The 23867-nt window shown below is 34.1% G+C and overlaps 1 protein-coding gene across 1 annotated transcript; it reads left to right on the forward strand.

Annotated features, from left to right (window-relative positions):
• The first annotated feature begins 6061 nt into the window (after positions 1–6061).
• Positions 6062–22881, forward strand: LOC127869293 (uncharacterized). Its single transcript, XM_052411733.1, has 18 exons — positions 6062–6226; positions 6480–6630; positions 7182–7492; positions 8172–8315; positions 8933–9077; positions 10363–10524; positions 13062–13192; positions 13948–14115; positions 14421–14464; positions 14651–14685; positions 14806–14906; positions 15033–15197; positions 16916–16962; positions 17443–17556; positions 18425–18553; positions 20639–20824; positions 21339–21352; positions 21535–22881. Exons 2-18 carry the CDS (start codon positions 6490–6492, stop codon positions 21784–21786), a joined length of 2289 nt encoding a protein of 762 aa, XP_052267693.1. The 5' UTR covers positions 6062–6226; positions 6480–6489; the 3' UTR covers positions 21787–22881.
• Positions 22882–23867: the final 986 nt, after the last annotated feature.

The raw sequence follows: 23867 nt of genomic DNA on the forward strand, positions 1-23867 counted from the left end.
CGCACAACATGTTTGCATCCAAGTGCCACTATGAGATTGACACGCTTTATATGCCTACGGTCTCTTAAGCAGAAAGCAGCAAGAGCACTACGAGGAGTTCCCCACTGCCATTCGGGATGCATGTTTGCGTGCAGACGTGCGACCGTTGCCGTCAACTGTCATTATTGACTACAAGATCGCGATCCACAATGCTGTACTCTCGGTCATCAGCCAGAACATCAGAATCCAGGTATACAAGTTTTTTCCGTAACGTTTGGCATTTCGGGTTATTTCTAAATGCAGGAAATGTCTAAAATGTTTGTATATTATCAGGATTTTTTTTAAATGAAAGCTTTATTATAAGTAGGGTGTTATTATATCTAATATCCTGATATTAGCATTAACAGGAGTATTAATGCTTGCATTTTATATTATAGGGTTGTTTCTATCACCTTACCCAATCGACATCGAGACGAATATTGAGCGAGGGATTACAGGCCCTTTACCGCCAGGACGAAAAGGTTCGACATTTTGTTTGGTATGCTAGACGGTCTTGCCTTCTTACCAACTCAACTCGTTAGCAAAGGCATCTTAGGACGCTCGCCCCAGAAGCGCTAATACCCGTCGTCGACTACGTTGACGCCACGTATGTGACCGGAACATACCGTAAGGTGATGTCGGGCGGAAAGCTGCGATTCAGAGCCGTTCCACCACGATTGCCACCGTCTGTGTTGAATGTTCACACGGCTACAATCAACGGCGACGCTAGGGCCAGCATCGTGTGTGAATAGTAGAACTGCGTGTTTCGACAGTTGGCTGGACACACTCACTCATAATTGTGGAAAGTGGTCGAGTGCATCCAGAAGGATAACACCATGGAAGAGGCAGACATCAACTAGCACCGCTACGGGCAATCCGTATCAAGGAAACGCAAGAAGGCCAACATTGCCCACATATGTCGCCTCAACAGACTGTGGGAGAAGCTAGAAAGCAATGATTCAACACTGTTTACAACTTATAGCCATTTTCTTTTTAAAACATGAATGTAAAGATACGCTTTGTTTCAAGGCATTTATGCAATGTTGTACGTTTAATTGTGTTCAATTAGCTTAACAGTCTGCTGCTGTCGCTCAAAATATCGTGTGTCTCTTCGTATTTCATGTGTTGCCCTTTGAACGCGAGACACGATATTTTGCGCGAAACTCAAAGCGGAACACGATATTTTGCGCAATACACGAAGCGACACACGATATTTTGAGCGATAGACGAAGCGACAAGTGATATTTAACACGATATATCGCCTTTGGGGCTACCTATACCAGGGCGATATTTCGTGGTACATTCTCGCGCGTCGCTTCGTGTATCGCGCAAAATATCGTGTGTCGCTTCGTGTGTCGCGAAAAATATCTGTATCATTTCGTGTGTCGCCCTTGATAAAAGAAGGACGAGACACGATATTTTGCGCGATACACGAAGAGACAAACGATATTTGCGCGATACACGAAGCGACGCGCGATATTTACCACGATATATCGCCTTTTGGGCTACCTACACAAGGGCGATATTTCGTGGTACATTCTCGCGCGTCGCTTTGTATATCGCGCAAAATATCGTGTGTCGCTTCGTGAGTCGCGCAAAATATCGTGTATCGCTTCGTGTGTCGCCCTTGATGAAAGAAGGGCGAGATTATAGATGGCACTATCTTGCCCGTAGTAAATAGCTTATTATCGCTGTTCAGAAGTATCAATCTGAGATACGCAAAAAATCATGTTAAATTATTCTAATACAAAAAACTAGTATACGTCAACGCAAATTAAAGAGATGAAACTACAAGGCTTTCGATCTTGATTTTTGTGAGACACATGCCAATAGAGGCATTAGATGGATATATATATATATATTTTTTTTAAATAAATTAACGGATATGGTGTTGGAAAAGTCATACAGTAAATTATATCTGACGTTTTATTCAATATGAGTGTTCTAATAAAGCTTAGTTTAAAGGTTAAAACATGCACCCAGTCTAGCCTTTTTAGCCTTTGTAGCACCCTTTTCAGCCTATTAAACCTATTTAACAAGTTTAGTACATAGGTTGAAAAGAACATACCATTTAGCCTATTAAGCAGGATTTTCAGCTTATTTAGCCTACTTAAAAGGTTTAGTACATAGGTTAAAAAGTACATGCTATTTAACATAACTAACGTATTTATCAGCCTTTCCGGCTTATTTAGCTTATTAAACAAATATATTAAGTGGTTTGAACCATACATCATATTTGACCTATTTAGAAGCCTATCCAGCCTTTTACGCCTATTAAGCTTTTTGAAAGGTTATTAAATAGGTTGGAACATAAATTCTTTAAAGCAGTTTAAGCCTATTTAGCATACTTTTAGCATATTCAGCAAGTTTATTATATAGTTTTAAACTTTAACAACGATTCATTTTCGTTTTATTTTTTTATCACGAAAGATTTACTGTGTTAACATTATAATGCTTTTATCGATAAGACATTGTATTCCTATTGACGATTTACTTTGGAATACTGACCCTAAGTCACGCTTAGCCCCTATAGTTGTGTCTTATAGTCCCACTATAATTTTAACCTTCAAGTTGTGTCTTGTAGTCACACCTGGTCAGTCTATTTGTGACTTGTAGTCACAATAGTTCAAATAAGGTTAAAACCCAAAAGAAGTGTCTGTAAGTGTGACATGTGATCGGTAGCTGTGGGATCCGACAGCCAGAGTGCAGAAATATCCTTTCGCGTATCCTTTCAGTTAATGAAAAACAGTATCTTTATGTTGCCAAAACTGCTCGTAAATATCATTACAATTATTGTCTTAACCCTAGTTATATCAATTTATTACATAATATTTTATTTTTCCTGTGTTTTAATATCGTAGCCTGTATTGTTTTATTGCTTAAGTTTCTTACAGCATTTTTATTTATATCACACATTTTTTGATTATTAATCCTTTAATTAATGCTGCATAAAAGTATCAATCACTCTTATTTTTATCAATTGTATGTATATTTATATGTTTTGTACAACGCCATTGAATATAATTATATAAATAGGCGTTTCATCAAATTAGCAAGTTTCAAGTTTCTGACCCCGCAGTTCTGTGATGTCGAATATAATGCGCAATTTTAACTCCCAAGTTAATGTTTTTGTGTCGTATGAACATGCACTGAATAGTAGGAATAGTAGACTGACCAGTAGGACTTTCTATAAGCGGTACTTCTTCATACCAAAAGACGCAGTGATGCGGACAGTTTTCTTACAGATTTAAAATCAGCCGATGAAATATTACGATTTCTTCGATCGGGTCGCTTGGCATTAAATTGAAAAGCTGGGTTAAAAGACACTAGGTCAGCCCGATAGCCAGATAACTGGCGTTGTAAGAAAGAGTCCCTTAAAGGTGCACACCCGTGGGATTTTTAGGCACACGGGTTGAAAACAGCCTGCTGAATAAGCTTTATTAGTTATCATATTTGATTAAATTTGCTGAACAAGCTAAATATGCTTATTAGTATGATCAACTAGAGGAATAAATATGGTAAAGTCTTTAATTTTCAACTAATTTAATACATTTAGTTTCAAAAGGTTTCTTAGGCAGAATATGCTGCTGACTATGCTAAAAAGGCTTTAGATGATGTATGCTTCAACATAAGTAATAAACTTGCCAATAGACTGCTATATAGGCTTAAAATGATAACTAGGCTAAATAATATGTTGCAAACTATATACTAAACTTGTTTAGTATTCTAAAAAAGCTAACAACACAGATTTACGTCGAATAATAATATAACACACATTATTCACACAATTAAACCGAACTTTCATGAACAAAATGCAACCAAAGAAGATTTAGTGCGTGAATTATTTGTTCAATATTAATGTCTCTCATGCTCCATATGCGCAATTACTGAAAATGGAAATAATGATCAGACGAAACTCAAAATTCACTGAACTCTTAAACGAAATAACTTGATGCACAATCGAAACATTTAAAAAAAATGATCCTCATACACTATATCAATTTAAACAAACAGACATGTGCAAATGTTTTTGGTTTCTGTTTATGATGTAATCACTGTACCATTTTTTTCGGGTTAATTTGCACCATATTCTATAATAAATCATACACGTTTTTAACAATTTGTATGCCCCCTTCGAAGAAGAGGGGGTATATTGTTTTGGTGGATGCCAGTCGGTCTGTCGGTAAACCAGCTCGTTTCCGTAAACGAATTGACCGATTGGCTTGATGCTTAATATGTGCATTTGCCATGGACAATAGATGACCATTATTGAATTTGGGGTCACTTGGTCAAATGTTAAGGTCACTTTCACAATAAGTGTGAATATCGTTTCTGATCAATAACTCATCAAAGAATTTACAGATTGGCTTGATACTTCAAATGTGCATTGGCCTTGGATAGTAGATGAAATTTGTTTATTTCGATTTCAATATGTTTTTGTATATGTATAAATGCCGTATGTTAATATTAAACAATGCGCTCAAAAGAATAAACTTGCATGTGTACAGGTGTGCTGGAGATTACCGTATTCAACTGTGTAAACAATTAATATTGAAGTTATAAGTCTTCAGCAAGCACTTACTTAATGTAAATCTAGAGTAAGGCTCTAGTGAAATAACGAAAGTAAATGCATTCCAAAAGGATGAAACACGAACCAAAAATAATAATATATTGTATTAATGTATTCGGACAAAAGTTACAAAAAATATGCCATATATCAGTTAGAATTTGGAATGAAATACATAGAGAATAACAGGTAACTGTTCCATCGTTTTGTAATATATCAGGCGAGGCTTAGAATAATATAACGGCGAGGCTTGCCGAGCCGTTATTTTTTTCGTGCCGAGCTTGATATATTACAAAACGATGGGACCGTAACCTGTTTTTCTGTTTATCATACCACATTTTCCTAAAAATCTGCAAAACAATCCATTTTTTTAAATTTAAAATGTACGGATCCCCGCTGATTTTGATGAGCCGGCTTTTACACGTTGACATACATGTAGCAACGGCGTTCGAAAAGACGACACGAATAATCGCTTATTATAAACATCGTATAGAGAAAAAAAAAGTTGTTTGCACTACGAATGGGAAGGGTACAACCGCTTTAATTATAAACGTCTTGAATTGGAGATCAGGAATGGTCTGCAGCGACAAATATAACCGAAGAACAACTTTCACCGAATAGTTTGGAGACCCCATTTTGGAGATGTGTATTGACATTGACATTTTGATGATGGTGTCAATATTGACATATGCGTGTTAAATCGTTTGTATAAATAGTTGAGGAATATCATACAGTTATCATTTGTCTTGACTTTTGTGCAACACTTGCGAGTGCACTGACTTTATCGATATTTATGATTTATTGTCCAATTGATGACGTCATTTAACTTCTGCAGTGCGGGCTATGGTGATTTAAAAAAAAAAATGTGTTTGTGATTTATGACTTTAAACTAGAATAAAACATGTACGCTCTTGGTATTAAATTGTTTGTTTTGTTGAACCTGATTCATGTTGATATAAATTTTTGACTTTATTGCAAATCCCACGTAACTCCAAACATTGACCGATATAAGAACTTCCTCCTGACCATGATATAAAAATATATATCAGGCAACGTTATATCAGGCAGATATTAATGCGGTGGTATGATAAAGCATGATATTGGTATGAAAGGTTCTGTTTTCAATCAAACAACACAGTTTTATACATTAAATTTAACACATTTACGATCGTGTATTATTCCTCAATTCCATTGAATTTGCTTTAACTTTCATCATTTTAAGCCATGTGAACATGTCAGTATTGCTATATAAGGTCTGTAGTGTGTTTAAGAAGATTGCCAGCAGGACTATAGCGATAAGACTTGCCTCAACAGAAACATTCTGAGACGAACGTGCTGAAGTTTGAAACTCTTGTAGATGTACTCACCGAGACACTAATCCGATGGTCTAATAAAGTTGTCTGGATGGCTTTATCAGATTACAATTAAAATCACCATGATTGTCAAGCTATGCTTTTATTGGACTAAATCGATATTTGATATCTTTACATGATATGGATATTGTAAATTAAATAAAGTACACATTGCTGCCTCTCTTGATGATTAAACATCATATTAAGACTCTTTTATCATTGGAAAAGACCATCGAGCCTTAATCTACTTATTTTTCTTTCCCAAAGCAAATGCGTGATACTTAGTCAAGTAAGTGTATATTTAATATAAAAAATAATTAATAATTGCGGACAATACCGTTTGTTTTTATAAATGTGTAGGGCATAAAGTAGACTTGTGTATTAAAAGTTATTACTCATGGCTAGTTGTAAACGTGTTCATCATCGTTTGTCTTGATAAATATGCATTATACGGTTTTATTAAATAATTTATGAAATAATTATGAAACAATATATTAGCATTTTACATATAAACAGTAAATACTAGTATATCTTTTGTTTAGGAAATTAGAGATGATACCGACAAGGATGATTCGATCTTTATGCAAAATAGCATGTATTCTAGCCTTTATGCCAGAAGCCTCTTCGAAACCTGAATTTTACGGAGCAACGATGAGCGTTGTGTTAACGAACGTCACTAAAGGGAAAATATTGGTATGTAGTTTATAATCATTTGACTGTGACGTTAACATGTTGTTTAAACCGTGACATGCGATAACTAATGAGCAGAAAACAAGTTACTCCCATTGAAAATTTGAAATCTCGTTTAAATAATCATTATTGCTATGAAGAAAGATTGCTTGCATCCATAATTTATGCGAGCATGAAATCGCGCGGAATCGTCGCAACGTGTAAAATGCGTATCCAATTGTAGAATCAAAGAATTTTTCTAGTAAAGTTAATAATTAGGGATATAAATAAGTCTTTACGTGTTTGCCTTTCCGGCGAGGTGTTATTCCCAAGCTTGAAACTCCGCGTTGCCAATATGTTCCGAAAGGATTGCTGTTTCAAGCCTTAACACCTTTTAATTTAGAACATAATTAAAAAATAATTTTTTGCAAAACAACTAGACTTCATCCATCTATCGAATAAATTACTTATTGGTTGCATATTCATATACAGTTCAGTTCAAATTACTTTTTTTCGTTTCCGCAGGTGTCATAATTTATTTATTTATGCTTCTTTTAGTTGCTTTATTCTTTCAGGCTGAAGTTAACGTCATGACCGGCTGGAGGTTGGGCTCCGGACCATGTGGGCCCACTTGCAGTCTGATTGATGTTGGCAATTCATCAACATCTCAGCGTACGTTTATTGAAAACAAAAATAACGATTTCTACTATTTTGGAAATTTTACAGTTGAATATCAAACTGGCTCAGAACACCAGACTTCCGACCTTTATATAACATCCAATTACACGGAACATGTTGTTGCCGTTAGCACAACTGAAACATGGGAATTGCTTTCAATGAAGTTTTACGCGTTACTACAACCTCCCGAAAGTAAGGAGGATATAGTGTAAGTATATATGTAATATATCTTTAATCCACCTAAATGTAAAGAGGCGCAATGTCAACCAATATGTTTGAATAGCAACTGTAATGTCTGAGATATCAAAATGATAATTTACTTGTCAAACAAGTAACTTTAATTGTAAAACATATCAAAACTTATTAAATCAAGGTCCAATTAAGACTGTATTTACGTCCTGAGGTCGATTGTTCTGCAGTTTACTTAAGCCATTGATTAACAATGAAACAAGGCATTACATTAAAAGCAAATGTGTTGGCGTGGGTAGATTATTAACTTCCAATCGTGATCATAAGACAAATATATTTGCAGTAGCTGTTTCGCAAATTGTGATCATATTATATTATCTGATCACTCGTGAATTAAATATCGAAACTCTACCAAAACTAACGAATATACTATATGGTCCGTGCTATGTGAAAAATGGGTTTGATCCATGTGCGTAAAGTGCAGTTCGCACAAGCTAATCAGAGACGAAACTTTCCGCTGTTCTGATATTTTTCGTTTCAAGAAAGTCTCTTCTTAGCAAAAATCAAGTTAAGGCAGAAAGTGTCGTCCCTGATTAGCCTGTGCGGACAGCACACGCTAATCTGAGACGGCACTTTACGCGCATGCATTTTACCCCCTTTTCACAGAGCACGGCGCATATATAGTATTTGTATTTTAGGTTTGATGGAAAGTTTTGGTATAGCCATATTAAGCCGGGTGACCCTATTCGTTGGCATTTACAAGTAAAACTATTTAACCATATAAGAAATGATACCAATACGTTTAACAGAATTCCAAGGGCAGTTTCAAAACCATACTACAAGTAAGTTGTATGTGTAAGCAAATAATTATTGTTTATGAGTTTCTTAATAATCATAAATATTTGTGTTATTTTGTAGAAAATAAATATAGGAATTGAACATCGGTAACAAATATCGAACTATTGTTAGTGGATTTTGTTTCTTCCGCGACTGAGTGTTGTTAATTTTTATTTTGCAAGTGTTCATGTCTCAAAAATGGCAAAAAAATCCATTTGGAAAAAGGACATGATTTGCCCAGTTTCAAACGATTTTAGAACAAGGGCTATACAAATAAACCCGAGACTTGTATCGATAAAGATATATGTCTAGTTAGTCGTTGTTTTTAAGTATGATTTTCTTATTGACACTGTGTTTCTTGATAAAACCGTCATGTTGTTCGTGTTTAATAAGTTTATTTGTTTAACTCCCAGTCTTGAATCTAATTAATCTATTAAGTATTTGTATCGATTTTATTCAGTACGGTATACACACTCATTAAGGATATGCAATTGCTGTTTTATCGCATTTTATATTATATTTATTAATTGTGCATCAACATGTGTTGACCACAAATAATGATTAAGTTAACATTTTTTTTTAATATTACTTACATTATCGTCTTCTTAAATTACATCTGAAGGATCCAGCTTGAGCACAACACAACGATTACAATTCCTGTTGTGGACGATGATGGCGATTTTCTGTCTTGCAAGCCGGCATCTGGAGTTGAGAGCTTTGGCATTTCGTTTCCACCTCCGGACATGAAAGGAATTCATATAAGTGGGGTACGGATTTATATATTTCCGTACACATAATAGCGTATTGCAAATGCATTTAGAAAACAATTACATAATTTACAAAATGCGTATAGTTCCTTTAAAGCTTAACATAATTAAATACATTGTAAATTCAGTACAATAGTGTTTATACATGATTTTTTTGAGAAACATTTCCATCCTGTGGGTGTCTTTAAACTTATACACGGTGCTCTCCAAACCGTTTATAAACCTGGGCGTTGTTCAGTGCATAGTGTGGTGGGATTTTCAGGAAAATGTTTTTTTTTTTTTCATTACTGTAGCGTTATAATTCATGTGAAGATTTTGTTTTAAAATCACTTTGTACATCTTTTATGAGAATCATTGTTACACAGTGGAAAGTTAAACTTAAAATGAAAATAAACTAGTCCAAAAGTATTTTGATTCCTATTTAAGTATACTGCTTAATCGCATGTTTAAATGTGAAAGTATTGATGGTTTCCTTGAATAGCTGCACCTTGTAACTTTAAGGATGACATATCATTTGGTAAGCGTTTTTGGTCGTAGTAAATTTATAACGTTTTAATATTTTGGCAATTGTGTGCCATCCTGGTATCAAATGTTACTATATTTGGCAAAATGTATTTTATGCCCCTATTATATTTTAATGGAATATCATATAGGGGTTTGTCAAGCCTTTCTTTAAATAAGGGCGAACGTAAGACACATTTGTACCCGAATAAAAGACTGCATGATACTAAGTATCTCGTTGTAGAGATCCGTATATTTCGTGTTGGCACCTCATTGCGTCAGATTTATACTTCTGGTATCCTGTAGAGTTTGAAGGAAACGAGAAACCTTAACTTGTCTAGGTCTATACAAATTCGGTTTATTCAACACCAACAAGGAACACACACGCTGAATAACATAATATCTTTCTTTTTTATATTGTTCTAGTGATTCGACGCGTTAGCGTCCTTTAAACCAACAAGAAAAAACATCCAAGTCATCGGCACTGTACAACCATAAGGGAATATTTATTAGATTAGACTCGCCATCAAACCGATTTGAACACCAAATGTTTAGTAACATCAATCGACCCAATGCGATATACCTGGTTTTATCCAGTTTCGGTTCAGTGTGTTTGCTGTGCGATCTCTATGTCGTCAATTGTTACGTTTACTTTTAAGTTTTCATAACCCCAATGCTTTGAATTGTGTTATGTTTAATGTTAAACATTAAATATGATACATATTTTTTGCCCTTCTTTCTATTTACTAATATCGTTGATGTTTCTGATGTATTGTTTTTTCAGGCTTGTTCAGTCACATTTGAGGCCTATACATCCAACAACTTCATAAAAGGCATGGTGATTCCTGTTGTTCTTACAGTAAAGGACTTCCCGCGATATCCCATTGAGTTTGGTGCTTTCACACCAAACGATGATGGCTCAACTTTGAGTAAAATACCCGTGCAGGTATATCTTTTTCTAACCTTAAAATATGTATATATAGAATTGGTGAAAAGTCTAAGAAATATTTGGATAAATTGGTTTTAGTACCATCTATCAATTAATTAAATTAGCCGCAATATTAATCATTAATGAACCATAACCATATGGTTGGTACTATGTACTTATTCATTCGGTAATTAAATATTCCTCTCGGTTGCTATGCATAAAAAATTCAAACAAGCTACTCAATACAAGTTTCCAAACCCGATTTCTTGGAAACCAATTGTTTGAGGACTTGACCTGAAAGAAAGTAGGAACTTCGCAAGACAAAAATAGGACATACCTTGATTAACACGAACTGTGTAAACAAAGAAAGGATGCTCCAATATTCCTCTTTTTCTCAAAACTCGGCGCATGGTCAAACACATGCAAACACGAGAGTATAACTTAGAATCTTGATATCTTAAGAGTGGCCTCATCAGTCATCCCAGCAAATTTTATGCTACGCATCATCCTCAACCGACTTAAAAGTAAGGCTTAGAGACTGGTCGGAACGCAGTGAAACATATCTTTAACTATTCATCGTTGAAATACAACTGCAACACCAACGTGAGCTCTTCCACATCTTCATCGAATGGCAGGTTCGGAGAGGATTTAACATTACCGAAGGGCTGGTGCAAGCCATCCAATAACTCTACGGAAACGCCTGCAGCGCCAAATTTTTTTAACGGACGTCAGGGAGATTTATTAAGCACGTTTGTGGGCTTCCGTCTGGATCTCTGTTCTGCGCCGTCCTGTTAAGTCTTGGTATTGAGAGAATAGTGCAGGAAACCTCCGAAGACTGCCATACTGATTGGAAACTCCTGTTAGGAGTATACTACTAACGAGTACGACGAGAACATGACACACAGAGCCCCGACGGTATCAACGGCGACCTTCATCACACGTGTCATTGAGCACAGGCCATGTACACATACACGTGTCTGGTAACGTGGTAAAATGTCAAAACCAAGTCAACGTAAGAAAGAAAACAATATAAAAAGTAGACGTTCGTCTCCAAATATAGCTACTGCCAGGTTTAAATCGACCTGACTAGCGGAGGAAATCTCTGTCGTCGTCCCTCATTACCCCCAAAATGCTGCAGCTGCGGCTGCTGATAATGATGATGATGATTATGGTGGTGGTGGTGATGATGGTGATGATGATGATGATAATGATGATGATGTTAGCTTTGTCCTGTATCGTATGGAAAACTGGGAACTTGCATTAAAAAATAATACTAGCGGATGAGAATTTCTCTTCTGATAATGTATATAGAATGAAATAAATCTTACAAATAACTAAAACATTTGATATAATTATTGGTTTCCCACCCAGAAAATCTGACATTTAAAACATAATAAAGTTATACATGTAGACACTTAAACAAAGACAGAGTTAAGTTTTATAAAACATAGTTTAAGTCTTTATTAATTAATACACTACGATATATAATTAGTTCAGTATACACATACAACAGGGAACACTTAAATATTTAAGTTTACATTAATGCATCATATAACAATAAAATCATTTGTATGTGAATACCCGGTATGGTATATACATACATGTTTTCAAGTTTAGTTGACTTGGTAGTCAACTTATTGTCAAGGTGAGGAACTTGGTCGAAATTAGCAACTGCTAGAATACATATTGATAACTCTAACAAACATTTTTCCGTAGAAATTACCATAACATGTTCAATTAATCCTAGCCTGGTGTTAACTTTAATACTTGATAATCGTCAATATAATCTTAGTAAGTCTCTGGTAAGCTTTGCAGCCATGCTGCGGCTTGCCCGTGGCTGTTGTAGGTTTTTGTATTTATTGTTCATAACGTAGTTCTGTTCAAGGTCGCTTTTGTTACAGCACAAACTTCAATGATTTGAATTAGCACATGTCCGTTGGCCCTGCAGCAAATGCATTTTACTGGTTTTGTGCAGATTCCATTTTGATATAGGAAGACGTTTAACATATTATTTTTTCAAACAATAATATACGAATCCAGGATGGCATGGTACAGCGGATAATTGTGATCTCTTGAATGTCACTGTCTATTCACTATCTGGATGGAAACAGCTTCATTTACAAAATGTTCGGTATATTTGACGGATATGTCAATTGTCGAATCTTGAATGCGTACTGTTGATTTGATGAAACTTATTCCATTAGTCCATTCAGAGAGAAACGAGCGAAACAAAACTCGTATGCATTTTGTATTTGGCAATAACATTAAGAAATTTGTTTAGAGCTTCTAATGCAAATCAAAATCCGGGCGACGTAGGTAAAAAGGTCGACACAATTTGTAAACGCTTAAATACGAACGGTCGATGTGTTGCCAATCCCTTTCTTTTCAAATCGTTAATACAATCTAAAACCTATTGAAAACATGACAATCAACAGGGAATAACAACAACAAAGTTAACGTTATATCAGATTGATAAGAATTAACATGCTATTTCGTTATAGACATGCCGTATTGTATTGCACATGACTGATGCGATGCTGTCTTTTTAATTTCAGTTTCTTGTAGAAGTTGTTCAATCCTTGGACACTCCACGTTTTGTACCACCTACATACGGATCAAATCACCAGTTTGTAGTCTTCAAAGGTGCAAGTTGGGAAACAACCATTTATGTTAACTCAGGAACAAGGTGTATACGTATATGGTGTTTGTCATGAGAGTTGCTTGATCGGAATCGGTTAAAAAAATTCGTGATAACTATTTTTGCTAGCTAAGTGAAAATGCACCGTTCAAGGCAAAAGAAATGCCAGCAAATCTTACTTTCATCATTTTCATATCAGACGAATATGACTTTATGTAAATAGATATATTCCGCTACTGCCGAGTAAATCACGGTACGATTACATGCAACAAATACGCTCCTGTTTTCATACTCAATATCAAGTGTATTACAAACAAAAGACGTAATTCATATTTATACAGGCATGTACTAAATTGCCGATGATTAAGCATTTAAAATGAGAGAAGTTTACCAAATGACAGTACTCATTACGAACAAACCCAGCATATACAAACGATAAGGTGGCATAAATTGTTTACCGGAGCGCAGATGCAAAAAGCTCCGTTAATTCACAAAGCAATCTTATAGGCAGCGGAATACAAACAAACAGCCGTATAAACGGTACACATTAATAAACGAGGAAACACTTGTCATTTGTAAGATGATTTCAAGTTGTTTTTAAATATTGATTATGATGTATTTATTTGGAATAAGTATGCGTATGTTGTCAAAGCAATGCTATTGTTTACATATTCAGCATCTATAACCATCGACAGATCAAAGAAGTGTGTTGCTTCTTTTGAGATTGTTTTATTTCAGTTGACATTAGCAGTCGAGGTGTGCTTTTTTGGTTCTAACTGTGTGACTATTGTTTTTCGTTTCAGTCCTTTAGATGGTCTACGTTTAATTTGCGACAGTAACCACTTTAAATCAAGCATTGTTCAACGGGATCCATCAAAAACAGATGTTTCATTCGCCACAGTTTACTGGGCGGATCAATTTTCTCAGGCAAAAAAGTCGATTGTGTGCGTTACTGCAATTGACCAGAACATGTAAACACCTTTTATATGTATACTATTTGTAACATAAATATACATAGGGAACACAATATTCGTCGAGTTAAGTTATCGTTTAGATCGGATAATCAATTGAGCATACAATAATTAATAATAGCAGTTTATTTGAAACGCAATACCACTTAATTAAATGTTGATGCCGTACTTTTTCATAAGAAATACAATAATATCGCTTATATAATTTGAGAACACTTATGTGATATTCAGAGTAATAAGTCTTCATAGGACAAATTATCTTTAAAACCTTGTCACTTGTTAACCTTTTTTATTGCGTTTTACAGGGTGGAATCTGCAGAGTTACTATGCTTTCTAATTGAATACATAGGTAAGTTTTTATTTCGTGATTCACACCTCTATTAAAGCATCTCAAGTTAGGTATGTTGTTGTTAAGTTTCAGCCCATTTTTATTCGCGAGAATGCTACTGCATGCGTGCATGCATGCATGTGTTTTCGTTCAAGAGTTAATTACTATAGATCGCATTGATTTATTGACGTTTTTTTGTTTTTCCAGACTTCCAATTCACCTTTTCGCAACCCACGAATTCTGTGAGTTATTTCATAAATACGAATGCATTTATTTGGTTTATATATACATAACGATGTTTTATCTTGCTACGATGCCTGTGAGTTAGAAGGCATTCATACTTTATTTGTATTTTCATACAGAGTGGGCGACCACATTTTATAAACGTGCCTTCTCAAAGTGAGAATATCACATGTCCAATTAATGCAACATGCATAATACCAGTGTTCGTCTTTTCCTCCAGGTTTGTCAATATTTTATATATTCTTTAAGATTTGATAGTAACATATTAAGTTGGTCATTTAATTTGATACTTATCATTTTTTATAAGATAACATTCGTTTATATAATGGTATACATAATATTGCAGGCCGGTCAGTAATATAAGCATAATCGACAGTCGTGTTAACTTCACGGACATAACTCCAGTTTCTCCGGACAATACTACAAGTAAAACGTACCGATCGGATCTTTATATCAGACACCTGGTTGCAGAGGAAATTAAGCTTTGTCTGAAGGCCGAGGACATTAATGGGTAATTCAATAATTAGCATGATGCGAACGGCTTTTTTTTGTAATATGGTATTGTATGTCTCCTCGCATAGGTTACTTCCCCCTTATGGGTTAACGGTAGCCACTGCATTATCGAGAGATACTTGTTCAGATTAGACTAGCTATCTTGTATGTTAATAATTCTTGTTTTATCAGAATAAATGCTTATTTCGAAAATTGTCCAAGAACATTTAATTAAACAAATCAAATTACATTTATTAAAACTTATTATTAAATATACATTTTTTACGTGGTGTGTATTTGAGGCACGGATTTGGTACGACTTAGGCTCAGAACTAGTCAAATCTATCAATTTGTACTCTGAGCTTTATATGCCGCATTCTAAACTATATCATACTTGGGTTCGGGTATTTCACCTCACTGTTAAATAATAAGACAATTCGCTGAAATAAATGGCGTCGATCTGAGTAGGAAATACTAATTTAAAACGCTCAGAACTACAGAATACTATATTTGTTTCGTTCTAAACCCAACTATTTATGGACTTAATTTAATAAGCAAATTGAGCATTGCTTAAATAAAGCGGTTTATTAAGTATTTATGTGTGCTTGATCTGTGAAATGAACGAAAACCATAAAACTACTAAATAAGGGTATGATTTAACTAAATTAAAGGGATAAATCTTAAAGTTGTGCCGTGGAATACAGTTTACAGTTATAGTTAAACATACATGCAAAGGTTAAAAAGAAAATCTCAAAACATGTATTTTTGGCAAACATTTGAGTTATTTATTCCCTATCAATCGTCTGGTAGTCAAGTTATAAACATATCAATACATTGATGTGGGTCATGGACTTGCTTTATTTACGTAATCATAATAACATGTTGTTCATATGCAAATGTAAATGGTAAATGCATGGATTTATAGTCTTATTATGATACTAGACTCGCCTTCAATCGACTTTAACATTTATCCCCCGATGACTGGGATATAAGTCGTCCGTTTACATATTTAACAAGTTATGTCGTATTAACTGTATTATTATTTGTTTTATTAATAAAAAAACTCTTAAATGACTTTTGAAGATTCGATATGCAAATATACCCATTCACGTGTTTAATTATATATACAAAGTGCACTTACGACGCAATTATGCAATAAATCGTTTCATATTTATCAAAAGCCGTTAATGAGACGTATCGTTTTAATATTTCATATGTAACACGACACAAGGTAAATCATTTATGGTATGATATGAATTACACTACATAATATAAGTTTTTACACGGAAATTACATAATGTCTTCTTATCAGCGTCAACATATTCACGTCATACAGATTGCTTGTTTCGCACGATTTCAACTGATAGATAATAGATGCGTGCAAATACAAAAACTTTACGGGGCAAAATACTTTGCAAGAACATAGAATTAGCTGATATAACTTGGCGTAATATGCCAAAGGCTAACAAATGGTCATGCATTATATATGTCTCACTTTATTTGACGTGTAAAAGAGTACATATTTTCCACATATATTGCATTTTGTCTTATTATTTGACTTATATATAAAATGTGAATAATTGTCGATACGATGGATTTCGCAAAAGGAACAAGAACTGGTATCACAATGACTCGTTGCTTCGTTAATAAACCATTAAATTATATGGCAACTTTACATTTTGAAAACAAAACCATTATTGTAAGATATGTTTTACATAGCGACTATTTAATTTAAAGGAATCCCAGCGACGTGCTGTGTTTTCGTATGGATTACGTACCTCCTGGTAAGTAAATAAAATATCGCATTCACAAATCTTAATTGATGCTCACAAATGATTTTTACCTTAACCAATAGTATGTATAGGCTTAAATCTACTAATTAATGTATATTTATGTGTGTAGTTATGTACGTATGTCATTAATAAGAATATCCTTAGCCGAATAAAGCCGTGGAACAGAAAGGTTTATATATATATATATATATATATATATATATATATATATATATATATATATATATATATATATATATATATATATATATCTTATTTCATGTAACTATCATTCAAAGCCAAAATATATTTTAGTAAAGTTATCATAATATTACTTTGGGCCAATATATACCATGTATCTTCATGTATTGGAAAATATGACAAATGTTAGGAATATGTCAACATGTCAATCTCTTAAACACTCTGCTAAGAATGCGGAATCATTTACCAGGAAACGTAAGCTAATACTCAGTTTGTATACGATCTTTCCAGATCCATGTTTGCAAAAGCCATGTTTAAATGACGGCATATGCTTCTCAGACAAGATTACCGGGGATTTTGTTTGCAAGTGTATAAATGATTTTACGGGCCAATATTGTGACAAAGGTAAGACAAAAGTTATCACGAGACTTACAATACTTCCGTATATGATTCACTGCACAAGTGGTATTTCATTTTGGTTGCGAAAGTAGACGCGATGTGTGTTTTGCAAGTGTACGCATAGCATATACATCAGAGTGACGAGCGAAATCGACCAGCGTTATTTCAGCATGTGCATCTACATAACGCATTACACCCTGTAAATGCAAATATTGTATGTGCTTGGACGAAAAACAAAATAGGGACGTTGTTTAAATATCGTTTTTCAAAACCTGCATCGCGTGTGGTGCGTTTTCATTGCCCTTAACATATTCCGCTACGTTCTGCTCATTTAAATCACCATGTAATATGATGAAAGTCACTTCATGTCAATGATTTGCTGCAAACTTTTCTCATATCATGTTCCTTTCAAGCTGTTGTTTAACAAAATGAAGTGTTTAAAGGTCATATACACGATAATACCATTTTACTGTACAGCAAGTTTAATCTATACTCGGACAACTGTGTGTGTAGGTGAGAAGTTTTTACTATAGTAAAAATTATTTAATACTAAGAATTTGCTTTTCGGAAAAAATAATGTGTGTTTATATATGGTTAACAACATTCAATTTCCGCTAAATTGGATGGGAAATTTAACATAATACAGTTTGATTAGATATACTAGCATGACATTTTTCTGTTTGAATAAGATCGCCTCATTTGTTTTGTAAAGTAGAACCATTTGAATGATCGACTTAAACAAGTTCGCAGAACACCCTTCTAACATGTCAGTGTAGCCCCGGTACTAGTAGTTTATGTATTGGAATGCATTATTCTATAGGTTGCTTTATACGGGTACAGAGTTGTTAATAATATTATTTTTGTGTGTATGTAGGAAAAGATCCATGCACACCTAATCCATGTCGACATGGCGTTTGTTATGATAGCGCGGTACCTTATTACTGCTATTGCACTGACGACGGGATAAATCCAAATCAATACGAAGGCGATAACTGTGAAATTTGTAAGTGGACAAGATTATAAAATTCAAGTTGGTGGTGTCATTTAAATACTTCGTGTATTTCTTTCTTACAAAGATAATCAAACACGAGAACACCAACAGATGCACATGTGTATGTTAAAACGCGCTTTTATGGCTGCGTTCAATAGAAACATGTATGCAGGGTTATTTGATATTTTATTATTATGAAAAAATTGAAGTCTTAAAGTGATATAATGGGCATCTAAAAGAATATGCTATGTTTATAAGTGTCTATTGTAACCGTTGTTTATTTTTGGTCTTTTCACTTCATATACACTTATATTTGTTAATGCAGCATCAACATACTAAAACAATATCCTGGAAAGAGAAAAATAATGCATTTGAATATCAAGCGTACTTTCGTTTTGATAACTGACGTCAGAAATAATTCGATGTACGATATGAATCTAAATTTAGTTTTAGTGCAGATTCGTTCATACCACACAAAGACACAATTTCGTTTTACGGATCATTTCGGCTTAGAGCAGAGGACTGAGTGAGTAATATAAAATATCGAATACAACATATATTTTTATAAACAACTGGTAGCAAGATGAGTTGCAGATAATTGGTCAGTTACCACATTTTAACTAACTCTTTTAACCTGTTAATTCTGTTCAGCTCAATTCAACAGTGAAAAATGCCCATAATATCACTAGTTTAATCTTGAAGTTTATGAAATATCAATATGATTTGCTATTTGAAGTTTAAGTATGTAAAATGAATAATGGGACACAATGCATTATCAAATATTTAGTAGTAAAAGTAGATGAACTTAAGGAGATGATATGTGAACGTTATCTGAAAGTAACATTACTACTCAAAATCAACGAAAATTTCGTACAATATTTCGTAAAATAAAGCTAAACAATTAAACGTCATTGTTCCTTATGGCAATTGCGGAAATTTCAGCGCGAGATGTGGTCTGGTAAATAGATGTTTGTAGATACAAAAAGCTCGTTTTTATTATTGTTTTACATATTTACTAACAATGTACCATTTTAGTGTTCGTGTGTCGTATGAATAGATATATTCGCGGGAAATTAAAAAGGACTTGTGTCACAAATAAATAAAAACGAGCATTAGTATGTACATAAATCTATGTAATCATACCACATGTAGCGTTGGAATTGTGGCTATTGCTATAAGGAACACTGATTGTTTAGGTGTTAACTTTATTTTACGAAATACTTTACGCAATTGTTCGTTGATTGTGAGCGTTATAGAGGCTTTACATTTGAATTAAACCCTATTTTTGAACTTTGTGCACGGTTCCGAGTTATGAGCTTTGTTATGTAATTACATTTTACATTGTACATTCGAATTTTCTAATTCCAATCAATCTATATTTCGAGGTCTCATATTAAAATTTATCTCCGAATTGACCCCATATTTGTGAACTTTGTGCACGGTCCCGAGTTATTAGCCATATTATGTAATTACATGTAACACTGTAAATTCGAATTTTCTTATTCCATTGAATCTATATTTCGAGGTCGCACATTGAAAATTATCCCCGCATTTACCCCTAGTGTTGAACTTTGTGCACGGTCCCGAGTTATTATCAATGTTATGTAACTGTATGTTACATTGTAAATTCCAATTTTCTAACTCCAATTAATCTATATTTCGAGGACTCATATTGAAATTTATCTTCGGACAATGGCTAATATGGCTAATAGAATATGTGAAAGTCAAATACGTTCTGAGTGTATTCCGTTTTGTTTAACAACTGTTAAATAATAATTCAACCTGCGTGTAAATATACATAATTGTTTACCAAAGATGTGATACTATACCATAAATTATAAAAACTGCAAGTAGAACATAACCAGTTCATACGTTCTTTTCCTGACGAATTTAGTTTAAGAACGTGTACTAATTAAATTGAAGTCGTTAATAAATCTTAAGATTGCAATAACATCTGTCATGTTGGTGAACAGATACATATTTCAAATATCGATGATGTCGGAAATTGGAAAAACATGTGAATTCTGTTGACACTCCTTTTACGAATGGTTGGGTCATATGACATTTGCACAGACTATCCTGTTAACGTTTGAATAGGTAAGGATCCACTTGCCTGCGAAGCAACCACCTCCACAACAACAGCAGAGCTTTCGACCGGAGTAACAACCGAAACATCAGGTACCGCGGAAACGACCGAGTCATTCACTACACACGAGTTGACCACTAAATCGGAAGCCACAACGAAAATTATTTGTTCCAAGACGGAAGAGTTGACAAGAGAAGGTAAATCAACCGTAACATCATTTCACACGAAAACCACTGAGTCATATACTTCACACGAAACGACCACTAAAGCTGACGCTATAACGCAAATTACTTGTTAAGTGACGAAAGAGTTGACAATAGAAGCAACGACACCTCATACATCCGTTCGTACAGAAACCCCTGGGTCATTTTCAACTAAAAAAACGACTACATAGTTATCGTACATTGTATTGGACAAAATAACGTAAATAATAAACCCTCATGACGTAAATACCGGTCCTGGTATTGAATGTCTCACGAAACCTGTTATGTATTGACAAAGACATAGAGAATTCTCTAGGCCGTTGGTATAGAGTAGCTGTTTAGCAATGGAAAAAACATGATCCAGTAACATAAATCTTAAACAAATACTATTTTCTATATCTTCAATACACACCGACATACATGTGCTGCGTTAAGATAGCAAATATTTTACCTTAATGTTTTTCTGCTGAATACATATAACGTAACAACATGTGCATTCTATTTTCAGATCTTGTTACAATGGTATGTTATTTAATAATCATTTAAGTGAATAACCGCTTGAAATGATTTAATGGAAACTGAATTCCGTACAAAAAACAATCGATCTGCACACTTTCTGAGTTCCTTCACGATTTTGTTTTAAGTGATCAGATTTGCTAAATTTGATATAATGAATGCGTTCATCGTGCATTGTTTTCTTTCAGAAGAAAACCATTTACTCGGGGTATACAAGTTGCGTGTGTAATATCGACGGAAAAAGTAAAGAAATAATTAAAAAACAGCCCGTTCTTCAGTTGCTTGTGGCCTTAAAGATGGCAGGCTTTGGCGCTGCTGGGATGACGGTTATTGTTCTTTTCTCTTGTACAGTGTATGCACTGAAATGTCGATCAAACCGAAAACGAACAATACATGGAGAAGTTAATCAGGTTCGGCCCGGGCCCAGTAGGGATCCCTAACGCGACTGCGTCGACGCGTCCATGACAAGAGATCAGCAAGTGCTGAACCTTTACTACATAAATACACAACGAAGAATAGAAAAGCTAGTCAGAGACAATTTGCCAAACAGACATTGTGTCGATGTTCATAAGCACTGGCACATAAGTTATTAGCATAGTGTTGCAAAACTATTTTTTCTGAACATCGCGTGTTTATATAAACTTAATTAGAATAATCCTTTAAATTCTGATCACAACTTGTGGAAGTTGTTACACCACATATCCATGTTTAAGATATATTGGTCATTAAAATGTCGGCGCTTTAGGTAAAACAATACAAATGCATTAAATTTAGTTTTTTTCTTAGTTAAATGTTAACATGAACAGAACTTTGGAATTGAAATAACATACACATTGTTATACATGTGTATATCAATGACTTCTATTCTATTCTAATTCAGCGCATGTATTTTTTCATTATATTGTATAACCCCACGTTCATGAAGGCCTTATTTATTTGTTCGCCTGTACATTAGACTGCCCGTTCGTCTATCGCGCGTTAATTGAATAGCATTGTAACTTATAGTGAAAAAACTTTGCATAAAGATTGACCAGCGCCGGTTATTTTAATTTACTCATGTTTGAAGTAAACTGAATTATAACCGTTGTAAGAATACAAATAATAATTCTGAACTTGAATAATAACTATATAACAATAACAATATTTTGCTACAGTAATACATCTTAACAAAAACTATTAACGAGAATTTGTCACGCATTACTAAAAATATTTATTCTTTCATGAATAAACTGTGCAATGACATTGGCCGACATCGGTCGGGTACATTTTATTAACTTGACATAATGAAATTATTGCATGTTAAAATGTTTGTTTGTCAAATACAGATTTTTGTTTCAATGGTACTTAACAAATGCAAGAAGAATTTTCAAATTTATGTAGCGATGCAAACGTTAGTAAACATTTCATAATATTCATTGATTTTATTGTATTTTCACGGTAATTGTTATTTTAACCGGCCATACTGGTTTATTGTAACATAATTAGAAGTATGCATGTATTAATTAATCAAGAAGTTTAATAAACTGAAAAATACAGCTATAATGCTGCTCTTGTAGCGTTTTCAAGAGTATCAGTGAACATAGGAAGAAAAAACTTACCTTTACTTTCTAAATTTAAACTTGTAAAGTTTATTAAATAAACTATTTAGGACCCAAACGACTAATTTATATTATTGTTTGCTACTTTGACAAAACGATATCGATCGATCTGTGGGGCGTATACCATAATAAATATTTGTTTAAAGACATGGTAGCAATTTACTGTATAAATGCACAGAAAATGGGTGCAGGTTCTTAAATAATCAGGCTATTTCTTTATATTACTCAATGTAGTGTGTTACCGTTGTTCTTTAAAATATATGTCTCGTAGTTAACATCGCAAGCCAGGTGGCATCTTTTAACATCTTTATCAAAAGCCAACACAGAACAACGAACGTATATCTTCCACGTTTGTTTTTCTTCCAGACGCATCTCATGCCGCCGTTATATCATAACTTATCATATGCGTAGCCAGAGCCATACAAGAACCGCACGCTTGTGAAAGTAGGTCAAACTATGTTGTTCTGCAAGACGTATCGATCCTACCCTTTATTGTTGAGGATATACCATAATGTTTCCCTATAGCATCCATCAGTTGAACATTCTCATTTTGGGTGAAGTATCATAGAAAATAAGTGGTTCTGGAAAATAGATCCATATATAAATTTGTATGCAATGCAGGCGTACTTATAGTTTAGTTTCCACATAGTTTTGGCGTGATAATGGCGGAAAATACTATTTCTAACAATTAATAGTGTATATGAAGTGAAAACACCAAAAATAAACAACGATTGCGATAGACACATATAAAATGTTAGATGCCCATAATATCACTTTAACTGCCCGTTTTCTTACGCTAACCCCATTATGTACGATATTATATTTGCGTCGAAACCGTTAATACAGTCTGAAATATATTTAGAAAGGCTCCTGTTTTGATCGAAAGAATACTTTTGAAAAGATCAGTAATCAGGAGCCCCAAA

Source organism: Dreissena polymorpha, chromosome 2 (genome assembly GCF_020536995.1).
Source record: "Dreissena polymorpha isolate Duluth1 chromosome 2, UMN_Dpol_1.0, whole genome shotgun sequence".
Lineage (NCBI taxonomy): Eukaryota > Metazoa > Mollusca > Bivalvia > Myida > Dreissenidae > Dreissena > Dreissena polymorpha.